Consider the following 12,113-nt stretch of genomic DNA (forward strand, 5'->3'; position numbering starts at 1 on the left):
AAAACGACTCATTGGTACGCTCAGAGGAAAGGCGACCTCTAGAGGCAAAGAAACGACTATAGGCAACTTCTCTTAGAGTCGACTCACAACAGAGAATTGACTCAAAACTAAGAATCGACTCATCAAACCCAGTCCAACCAAGGAAAAACTACAAAAATGTAAATTAGATTTCCTTCATCTACACCTATACCTGATCTTAACCTACCCCTTTATCTACACCTAAACCTAGTCTTAACTTAACCTTAATCTTCACCTTAATCTACACCTAAACCTAACTTTAATTTACACCTTAATCAACACCTAAATCTTACATTAGCCAAACCTTAATCTGCACCTAAACCTAACCATACTCTAATTTTACCCTACACTGTGACCTTCACTTAAACATAACCTTAACCTATACCTTAATCTACACCTAAACCTAATCTTAACCTAATCTTAACCTGAGGAATCCTCACTGTTTCTCAATTGATGTCGGTCCATTAAGTTCTCATCCCAAAAGCATCATCATTCCAGAGTTCAACTGATCCACAGCTCAATGCTGGGGGTTATATACCCCTATGCCAGGCATTACACTATGTCAGGTATTAGGCATGGTGTAATTGGGCTCATCTGCTCCTATTCTACTGGCAATACTTCTCCACAGGGACCAGACAAGCTGTGTGTGTATTTGCACATATGGGTTAGCAACTTAAAGTAGCTGAATGCATTCATTAGAAGGGGTGTTCACAAATGTTTGGACATATAATGTACTTTCACTGCACTGCTCACTGCTGACAGTACCTACAAAATAGAGCTTCAGTGACATCAGACACAGCAAATAAGTCACTGAGACTGATTAAGACTGATTTTCATATGCCAACAAAATCCCTAAGAAATCTAGAGACACTCTGTCCCCGGCGCTGCTGTTGAATCTTTTATGGTTATAAATGCTATTGCTGATTACTGGAATTTTATCTGAATGGAATTGTATTACTGATTCAGATCCGTTTCAGTGTCAATGACAAATATTCATATTAGTCAGAATCTTATTATGTCTATGTTTCCATTTCAGGATCAGTTCAGACAGCTGCGAGGAGTGGGAGGAATAAGCCGCAGTGCAGTGCAGTGAGTGCAAAACAGTATTATTCAGTAGTACACTGTTGAGTTACAGCTGAATGACCCTTCCATTCCAGCATCTCTACAGTTAAGTCAAAATGTTGCTTTAGGTTTTGTTCTGTGCCTTTCATGCTATTGTGCATTCAGACTGCTCTGAGCCTCTGGGTGGGAGTTATGAGTTATGCTGTGCGGCTAAGCAGTGGGGAGTCGCTGTGTCTAATACCCGTGGCTCAGAGCATATCTGTCCAGCACAGCAGTGCTGTGTTCCAGCATTTTATTACATGACCCAGAGCAGGGCTGCAGTCCCCTCCACCTCCATATCCAGGGCCATAGCACAGCCATGACAAATTAGGAATGTCCACACTCTCACTGGGTCTCTCAGGGTGGCCATACAATCACCTAAATAAATAAATAAATACATAAATAAATTATATATATATATCCTTCTGTTATGTATTGTGTCAACACTGGACACACCTACTTATATACATTTTGCTTCCTATAGCCCAGGTTGCGGATTATTGTGGCTGTGGTTTAATTAAATATATATTGTTATAATATAGCATTTTTTTACATCTCTGGATGATGAACTAATGCTCCAAATGAATTATAAGTGCTTCATGGCCAAATTCTAACATTTTAATGGCATAGATTATGCACCTATATATGCACCATATGCCCAATGTCTATAGACACCCCTTCTAATGAATGCATTCGGCTACTATAAGTTGCACCCATTGTTGACACAGATGTGCAACTACACACACAGCTTTTCAAGTCTCTGTAAAGAAGTACTGCCAATAGAATAGGAGTGTCTGGAGCAGGTAAAAACACAAACCTACTGTCACCATGCCCAATGACGAGGATGGGGTAGAGGGGTATAAAGACCCCCAGCATTGAGCTGTGGAGCAGTGGAACTGTGTTCTCTGGATTGATGGTACTCCATCCATACTTTTGGGATGAGTTGGGGAGTTGGGGGTGAGATGGAGTAGTGATCAGTCAACATACAGACCTCACTTACGCTCTTGTCGCTGAATGCAGTCAAAGTCTCACAGCCATGCTCCAAAATCTAGTGGAATGCGTTCCCTTGATAGTAGAACCAGCTACTCCAAAGAAATTAGAATAAACCCTTTTCATTGATTAATTGAAGAAACAATGAATGAACCGCTGTCCCAGTACTTTTGTCCATATAGTGCATGAACAACATGGGCAGCCACACAAGACGGCATATTGCCAGGCATCAGCATAGCAGCTTAAATTTTTCATGTCAGTGATATCGTAGTGATTAATGGGAGAAAGCGGCTCTATGAGGCACCAGTCTCTGCTTAGTTGACATTGTGATGGTGATTACTCAAAACTCAGTGACACACGTTGCTTAATGCTTAATAATGCTTAATAAAACTACCATTAAAAGTCCTTTCTGTTTAATTAGACACAAATCCTAAAAAAAATAACTGTCAGAGTTGGTTGGAGTCTTGTATTTTTCTGTAAATTAATGTAAAACCAGTCTGGACACGGTACACCACCAAGGTGAACTGGTGCAGTCTAGACTCTTGGTTGACACTGTTAGGGGCTGTTGGACTGTTGTATTGATGCTTGACTGTTAAATAAACAATACAAATGGAAAAGAGAAGCTAAGCACTTTTTAGGTTTACAGTTACAAACTAACTGTTAACTAACTGTTAACCATCATTGGATAATGACTGCCAAAGGACCATCTGAGCAGATATTACTTTATTATTTGGGTGGTGCACCATTCTCAACCCAGCAGTGATACCAAAATGGTCATGGCATGATAGTGCATGTTGTGCTGAGACACAACATTTTTGCTGGGGATCGTAAACACTGTGTTTGCCAATTTAATAGACACACCTACTATGTCGGTACAACTTTGAGCCCTTCTTTAGTGGTCAGTCTCTGATCAGAGGACCACTGATGGCTGGATATCTTTGGATAGTAGACTTTTCTCATGCAAGCTGTACATGCTACTGTCAGTGTCAATGCTGTGCTAAGACTATGTCTACGTCGCAAACGATATCTGGTCAGTGGAGGTCTTATAGTAATCCTTTTCCACTGATAGGTAGAGCAGAAGGTGGCTGATAAATTGAGCAGCAAAAGATGGGCAACAGTCCATTACTCTGTCAATAAATCTGCAAAGTGCACCTTCTGTCTAATATTATGTAGGTCCCTCTCATGCCACCCAAAACAGCACTGACCTGTAAAGGCATGTACTCCATGAGACCAACCAGCATTACCTTTTTCAGCAGTTTGTGCTACGAGAGCTCTTCTGTGGGATTGGCTGCCTAGGCTCATTAAGGCTGTATTAAGGTGTAGAAGCCTTGGGCACACATGACATCTGTTGCTGGTTCCCCGGTTGTCTTTCCATGGGCCACGTTTGGTAGATACGAAATATAGCATTCTGGGAACACCCACAAGACCTGCCCTGTTGGGGATGCTCTGATCTAGTCATCTAGCCATCGCAATTTGCCGCTTGTCAACAAACCAATCAACATTATTCACTTCACTTTGCTTCACGTCAATGGCTGATCTGTGTTTTTGGTGGGTGTATCTGAAAAAGCTACATTGTTTAGTAGCGTGAGCAAACAAGACTGAACAGCAACAACTCTGGTTGAATTTACACAATGTCTTTATTTAAATCACCTTTATTTACAGCAGATATGATCAATGTACCAGGAGGCTCCAGCTTGCTGAGTATATCAGTCAGCACAGCTTAGCCAAATGTTTGGAACATTCAGTCAACACGGGCCAGATTTAGGCTTTAGGCAGACAAAGCATTCTCGTTCTGCGGAGTGGTAAACAAACCATGAGCTTAGTGATCACACACGCACGCATACGTTCTCGCTCTCTCACACATAAACACGTACTCATGTACTTACATGTATTAAAAACACGCTCTTGCTCCCAAACACAATGAAAGAGCTTCCTGTCATGGTTGTAAACAACTAAGACTAATGTTGGCCTGAGAAAAAAAAAGCTTAATTACACACTAGAGGATACGAGATGCATGTCCAGCCATGAAACGTGAGAACTAGCACAGGAGTCACGGACATGCAGCTATGAAGAAAGTGCAACGTCAATATTGATCTGCTAACACACCGAGAAAATTTAAGGCAAGTCCCTTTTAGCAGATGGGAGCACAGTAGCAATGGGTCACTCATGATGAATGACTTTGTCGTTTTAGCCATGCTGTTGACTAACGACTATAACAACTATTGAATTTTGAGAGGTTCTGAGGCTGTCGTTCTACCTTGACTTCAATGGCAATGTTTTTGTGGAAAGTTACTTATTGAGTGCATCTGAAGTACTTCTCGACAGTCTTAAAAATAAAGATGCTACAAAGGGAGTGATGCCACAGATCAATCACTTTGGGTTCCATAAAGAGCCATGTTTGTAATAGACAAGTGTGTGTGTGCAAGGGTGCTGCCAGGGATTTTGGGCCCTGCCAAAATACTCAATTAATCTGTTTTCAGGGCCCCTGTCAGTCACAGGCCCTGAAAATGTAACAATGTAAAACCTTTAAATTGGTAACCATGTTTACAGCAATTTTAAAAGGTTCTTCACATCTCTATTACAAGTAAGTTTCTTCATGAAACCAAAAGTGGTTCTTCTACAGCATCACTCAACGAACCTTGTGAAGCATCTTTATTTAAAGTGTAAGTGTGTAAACTGAAAATTACTATTCTAAAAATACACTGTTATACAGAAGTAACCTACAGAGAATCAAGATCAATGAAACCCTTAAGCATTCGGATGCATCTCATCACTATAATCAATATACTCTTTTTTTGCCCTAGTAGGGTAATGCTTGCTTAGCAGCAGTGTATTTATCCACAGATGCTTACAGCATGTAAACTCATTGAAACTGGAGAAGAAAAGCATATACTTTAGGTCTCTGATCCACCTGTGCCAACAAGCCAAGCCAAGCTGGCTTCTGAGAAAGGATGCCCATCTTGGGTACTGGCCATGCTGGAAATTTATGGTATTCTCTTTGCTTTCTCCATCATTCATATTACTCACAAAAAATATCCTTTACATTCATTAAACTTCTTTTATCTGTTTTCTTTTTTTCTATTGACCTGTCTCTTTTTAGATGAGAAGCACCTCATGAACTTTGCTTGTAACTTAAATATTCCAAAGGCAACCTAATGTAGCTTTCAAATTTACTCAAATGGCCAGTGGATAAAAAATCTGGGGCTGAAATCACAAAAGCTTTCCTAAAAAAAAAAGAAAAAAAAAGAACACACACACACAAAATAATCTTAAAGGCAGTTCTTCCAAAAATCTTAAAAAGTTCTTAAATATTCTTTTAAGTCTTAACTATTTGCTTAAGATCTTCTTAAGACACTCTTCGTTGTTTTCTTATTTAGGTCAACTGTAACAGTTTTTATGCTGTATTTCACTGTTTATCATAAATCATGCGTTTCTATCTATATATTCGGTTAAACCCATGCAGTGGATAGAGAGCAAAATGTAGGAACAACAGAATCAAACTAAGTGGACACTAGCTCCACTTTTAATCCTGTTATATTAGACTATTCATTTCAACTATTAAAACTGATAATTTTAGAGGCTTATTTTCCAAACTTTTTCTGAACACTACTAGTATGAGGCTGTCCCAAGGTTAAGAAAATATTTAAGAATAAATGTATTGAGAATACCAATTAATCTTAGAATCTTTTTTAGGTGAAAAGTTAAGAAAAAAATCTGAAAATTCTTAAGAAGATTTTTGAATAATATCAGTTGATCTTAACTTTTTTAAGCCCATCTAATTTCTTTCTTAGGACACTTCTGTGAATCCGGCCCTGAATGGAGCACAGTCTGAACTCTTTTATGTAGTTACTCTTTCTTAAAACCAACTGTAGGCAAGTTTATTTAGTTTACTAGACCAATGCACAGGCATACCAGACTGCAACAATATTTAGGCCTATGCCATTGTTTAGGCTGTTACACACTGATCCTGACACGAAAAAAGCTTACAAAAATGCAAATTATTTGCATGTGATTTTTCACCTCAAACTATTCACCCCGGACGTGGCGCAATTTTTGTGGGATTTTCTGCAAGCTGTCAGGAAGTGTTCAGGAGAACTGAATCAACTGTGAAACAAGCTTTTAATTCACATTACTGTGGAGCAGCATCTCTAAAAACAGCTACGAATTTCACCTTCACAATGAAATAGTCTCAGACTATTGGCACCATCTCAAATCACTGTACTCTGTGCACAATGCACTACTTTAAAAAAAACAACAACATAAAAACAGTGACGGCATGTTGAATGGAGAGTTGTGTAACTGATTGCTATTTAAATGACTTTAGATTAGACAGATCATGTAGTGTTTGGGTGGAGCTTCTGCTGTTCCACAACCTACAGAGTGCAATACATAGGGGACAAGGAGTGCTTTGAGAAGCGCCCTCACAGAGTAAACTCTGCGTGTTGCTTTTTGGAAGAGTTCTTTCGTAGATTATCTCTGGTTAAATTTCACGCAGCTCGGATGCACGTTAACTAAGTTTGAACAGATGTTGGAGACGCGGCTCCATAAGTGAGGTGGATACACAGGGAGTTCAATAGAGTTCTAGTTGTCAGTAAAAGTCACGAAAAAGAGCTGTGATTGGTGAAGAGAGCTTATGTTGCCATGAAAATTCGCAAAATTGGAGCAGAGGGGGAATAATATTAATAATAATGTTGTATTTCCATCTTCTGACGAACCGTGTTTGGTATGGAAAGCTTCATAAATTTACATGTGATTTAAATACCTTTCCTACAGGCTGAAAATGTGCATGAAGAAACTGCGTTCAGTGTGTAAGGGCCTTTACTTTGGCTGTGGGCAATGACAGTCAATACTGCTGTGGCCCAAAATGGCCATTACACTGTTGCACAGTAACATTGTTAGCAAGGCAACCACTAACACTGTTGTGGCTTAAAAGTGGCCTGAAATGTTGTTGTGACCTACCCAGCAAACTTACGACGTTGCTACAACATGCCTCAAAAAGGTTGTTAAAACATGAAGTTATAATATAACTAGCTAAATTTTGGGAAATGGGCCATGCCCTGAAACTCCTCCTCCTCTTCCTTAGCCCTAAATATACCCACTCCCACTTCACCTTCATGAGCTGCGAACAGCTTCGCACCTACCTTCCTGTATTCTATACCCTTTTTCTCCAATGCTGACCTCGGCTACGGTGGGGACTTCCGCTTCACACAGCTACCTCGAAGCCACCCTGAACTCCAGCACAAATATCCTCTGAGTTTGCCTCTCTGTTCCAGCCTCCCTGGGCATGGTCCATACTAGCAAACTCATTATTAAGTAACATTCACATCTGGTTTTATGACTGACCACCTATTGGCAACTTGACAAAATTCCATGGAAAGTTTCCTGGAATGTTTTGAGATGACGTCACGACTTTCATAGGAATTCGGTTTGGGTGTTGTGACAGTGTAGAAAGCACCTAGCAGAGAACGTTGTGGGCACCAAAACAACAGTTTGTCACAACTGTGTCACAACGTAACTGTGTTTGCTGGGCAGGAAACCACTTTCAACACTGTTGTTGTGGTCCAGAAGTGTTTCTGTTGCCATGACAACTGCAGCTAACGTGATCACAGCCCAACATTGGTCCAAAAAGGTTGTTGTTGCCTAGACAACAAATGTTAACACTGATATTTGCCCAAAAGTGTTGCTGTAGCCTAGGCAACCACAGTCAACACAATCATGGGCCAATAGTATTCCTAGGCAATCACAATCAACAGTGTTACTGTTACCATGACGCCTACAGTCAGCATGCCGATTGCCCCAAAATTGGTCCCAAAGCTTTGTTTTTGCAGATACAACCATAGTTGGGAGCAGTCAGCATGATCATGGCCCAAACTTGGTTGAAAAGGGTTGTTGTTGCCTTGAAAATCATAGTTGACCCTGTCGTTGACCCAAAAGTCTTACTGTTACCTAGGCAACCACAGTCCACATGATTATGGCCCACAATCAACACTGCCGTGGCCCGAAAGTATTACCAGGCAATTACAAACAGTACCATCAAGGCCCAAAAGTGACCTTACCTAGGCCAGTGACCCTACTCTATTGACCTTAAAGTGTTGCTGTCACCTAGACAACCACAACGAACAATGTCCTTGCTCAAAAGTAAGTTGGCGTAAACATGGCTGCGTCTAGGACTCAAGTGGGATGATGTGGCTGGCTCTGCGAGGGTAGTCCAGCACTACTGACTGGCTGGACTTGCGAGAGTTGCATGGCTCTCTCCATGAGTCAGAGGCGCTGGTGGTGGTCCGGGCAGCAGGGAGTTTGCCCACTACGGTGGTTCTCCGCACACTGCCATCTGAGCCAGAGCGGTCGGCTCGCCAGCACGGGAGGCAGCGCAGGAAGTCGTGCAGGAGGTGTCCACTGAACAGCATGTAGATCCAGGGGTTGCAGCAGCTGTTGAGACTGGCCAGCAGAGCTGAAAGGGTCACTGCTGTGTTCTCCGAGTCTGGAGGAAGGAAATGTGGGGGGTTAGAGATGTGAGGAGAGTGAGTGGAGAGGGTGAACACAAACGGAAGATGAACAATAAACCCACCCTGTTGATTTGCCATTAAAGGGGGGGGGGGTTATATTAATATGGCTACAATTATGAATGTCCTGACATTAAGCAACTCCATCTGGGGTACAGCACTGCCAAGATGGATTTCTCTACAAGAGGATGACTCAATCCTAATTTAATTTAGCAAATTGATTGAATAAATGAACTTTTTAGATACGCTTGATGTAAGATTTCCTAAAGGAATTGCACAGCATGTACACACAGTACCAAGTTCACATTACTAGTGTGGACAGAACATGCCTTTGAGCACTTAATGCACCAGATTTACAGATCTCATGCGCAAATATTCTTCGTATGACATACACATGTACAGCACAGTCCCCAGTAATTAACACTGACAGTGTGTCTAGTTTAGTTACATTTAGCTTTACAGAAATGACCATTACATTCATATAAAATATAACCTGAAATATTTTCCATGTGATGTGAACACTTGCTAAAAGATTTTGTTTAAATAATAAAATAAAATAAAAAAATCTAAATGTTGATACTACATTACAAAGCTCTTATCAAGTTAAATAATAAAAAACTGACATAAAAGTGACATAATTATTTATTTATTTAAAGTTACGTTGTTTACATTTTTAGGAAAACAAGTTACCTACTTTCAAAGCATTTTTGTAATTTTAAACTTTTTACGTTTATACACTGTAAATCAGGTTAACCCTTAAACAAAACTTTACTTCAATTTGATATTATTCAACTCAAATAAATACTTTAAATGAACTGGAAAAATCAACAAGGAAAAACTCCCTCAGAGATGAAAGAAGAAACCTTAAAAGTGGGCCTCAACATTTATGTCTGAAGAAAAAGCAAGGCACCTAACCCACATTTGAAATCTGGGCGCTGAAGTGGAGGTCCACCACTCCAGGTGTGTTTGTGCTGCAATTGCTCACTAGTGTGTGTTCAGTGCCACAGATGGGTTGAATGTGGAGGCTGAATTTCATTGTACTGCTGTGCAATATAAATCTACCTAACTGCTTAGGAACGTAATTAAACACTCCATACAGGAAGAAATGACTTACGCTAATCTTATCTTAACATAATAAACCTAAGATAATAATAATGAAGATTTATCACTGAGAAATTAATGAAATCTTAATACAGCTAAATCACCCAATAATTAACCCAATGACAAGTCAGTTAAACCAATGAAAAGGCATATAAATGACTTACATCACAATAATTAATACAACAAAACTAAATGAAACCAATGACGGTGACTCCCTGCTGAAGGCTTTTGACTAAATGTGTTGAAGTGCTTTCTTAACCTTGTGTCCCTTTCACTTCTTCATCTCTAAAAAAAATCTTTTTGGGGGCTTTTTTAAACCTCCATTCAAAAAGCACCCTCTCTATGCTGATTATAATTTTACTCAGTTAATTCAACACAAATGAAGTAAGCACTCTGCATGCCACATTAAAAACAACCCATAACCCATAATTACCAGAACCCATTGCTGGGTTACTATAACAAAACACACAGACCCTGCATCACTGCATTATGTTAATAAGACAACAGGCTGTGTTTTAATGGTTCAACCATGGACTGTTTTTACCTTTCTGTTCTTACCAACCCTTTTTGGGGTTGTTGTCTTACAGTTTAGTTTGTTTTTAACAAAGTAGTTTTCTCAAATATGCTTTAACTACAAAACTACAGAAATATGATTAAACTACAAAAACTACAGAAATATGATCAACAACAAAACTACATAAATATGTTTTAATTACAAAACTACAGAAATATGTTTTAATTACAAAACTACAGAAATATGGTTAACTACAAAACTACAGAAATATGTTTTAATTACAAAACTACAGAAATATGCTTTAACTACAAAACTACAGATTAATGATAAGAGTCTTCTAACATATTTTATTTAATTAATAATATAACTAATGCATAAACAAAAATGACTGTGAACGTCATCACTGAGGCCAGGTAACCCCTTGGACGAGGCTATACATTATTCAGCTATTAAAATCATAAAGCAGAAACTAATCTGAATGATTTGTTGACCGTTTGGTTTAGCATATGTCGTGGAGTACCACAGGGCTCTATTTTGGGGACTATGAGACTTATGTTGATCATGAAAGCAGTGTAGTTATGAGAGTGAGTAAGTGTGGGCTTCTACACAGGGTCTAAGAGATTGAACCAGTGATAAGACAGGTAGTCGGTTTCGGTGATCTGTTGCGCGCGTGGCGCTTACCGTGCCAGGAGAACTCCTCGTCCCACACGGACCACATCTGCACGACGAAGAAGGGCGCCCAGCACACGACGTAGGCGAGCACTATCACGAAGGTCATCTTGACTGTCCTGAGCTTGGCGCGCGAGATGGTGGACACGCCACTGACCCGCGCCCTCCCCGCCAGAGCCCCCGCCTCCGCCGCCGCCCCTCCCCCCTCTCCCCGCCGCATCTTGCCCCTCACGTTCCTCCAGATGGTGCGGCAGATAAGGCCATAGCAGAGCGCGAGCGCTAGCACGGGCACGAGGAAGATGCCCGCTGCGATCCAAGTCACGTAGGCGCGCACTCCCCACGGCTCGATGAAGTGGCCCCAGCAGTCATAGACCCCCGATCCGGGGCGCACTTCGCTCAACGAGAAGATGAAGTACTGCGGCGCGCTCAGCACCACGCTGCACAGCCACGTAGCCGCGATGGTGGCGCGCGCGCGCCGCGCCGGCCGCCGCCGCAGCGTCTCGAGCGGGTGGCACACGGCCAGGTAGCGGTCCACGGTCATCATCACGAGCATATAGGCGGACGCGAACATGCCCAGCACCTGCGCGTGCTTCACCACGCGGCACAAGAAGTCCGGCCCGTGGAAGCGGAAGGTCACCTCCCAGCACAGCTGCGGTAGCACCTGGAAGAAGGCCACCACCAGATCAGCCAGGCTCAGGTGCTTGATGAAGAGGTGCACGCGCGAGCCCTTCTTGTTGGCGCGCCGCACGGCCAGCAGCACGCACGCGTTGCCTGCCACCGCCACCAGGAACGTCGCGCTAAGCACACCGATCTCCAGTTTGGCCACCTCCTCGTTGCGCCCGAACGGGTCACCGCTGCCGTTGGTCGCGCTCGCAGCCTCGAGCTCCGCCACGCTGCCGTTGCTGCCCGCCGAACGCATCGCTCTGTCCTTGCAAATCAAGACGCACGCGCCAGTCCAGGTCGGGAGAGCCTCCCGTGGGGCCGCGCGCGCTTCCGCTCCTCGATCATGCGTAAAGACCCCGGAGATTCCCTCCTTGGATACCTCGAGGGGGGTTCCCAACCTGGAGCGCGCGCGACAATCTGAGGTCTGGCACCCTGGCGCTCGAGAAAGTGCGGATTGGACACCGATAGCGCGCAATATTGCAGTTTGGTAACTAGGAGCGCGCAGATTGCCGCCTGTTGATTTAACGCGCGCACTTTCCGACCAGTCTCGAGCT

The 12,113-nt window shown here is 42.2% G+C and overlaps 1 protein-coding gene across 1 annotated transcript; it reads right to left on the bottom strand.

The window, feature by feature from the left end:
* Window positions 1-3,727: 3,727 nt before the first annotated feature.
* On the bottom strand, window positions 3,728-12,113 carry avpr1ab (arginine vasopressin receptor 1Ab). The gene is made up of 2 exons (XM_072672952.1): window positions 10,909-12,113; window positions 3,728-8,590 (listed from the first exon to the last, which is right to left on the bottom strand). Exons 1-2 carry the CDS (start codon window positions 11,813-11,815, stop codon window positions 8,274-8,276), a joined length of 1,224 nt encoding a protein of 407 aa, XP_072529053.1. The 5' UTR covers window positions 11,816-12,113; the 3' UTR covers window positions 3,728-8,273.

The sequence above is a fragment of the Salminus brasiliensis genome, chromosome 2 (genome assembly GCF_030463535.1).
Source record: "Salminus brasiliensis chromosome 2, fSalBra1.hap2, whole genome shotgun sequence".
In the NCBI taxonomy this organism is placed as follows: Eukaryota; Metazoa; Chordata; class Actinopteri; order Characiformes; family Bryconidae; genus Salminus; species Salminus brasiliensis.

Bases quoted from the DNA above. Each gene is read 5' to 3' on its own strand.
- avpr1ab (XM_072672952.1), bottom strand. From the start codon at position 11,815: ATGCGTTCGGCGGGCAGCAACGGCAGCGTGGCGGAGCTCGAGGCTGCG. The intron at 8,591-10,908 runs GTAAGCGCCACG...TCCTTCCTCCAG, and splicing joins CGAGGAGTTCTCCTGGCACG to ACTCGGAGAACACAGCAGTG.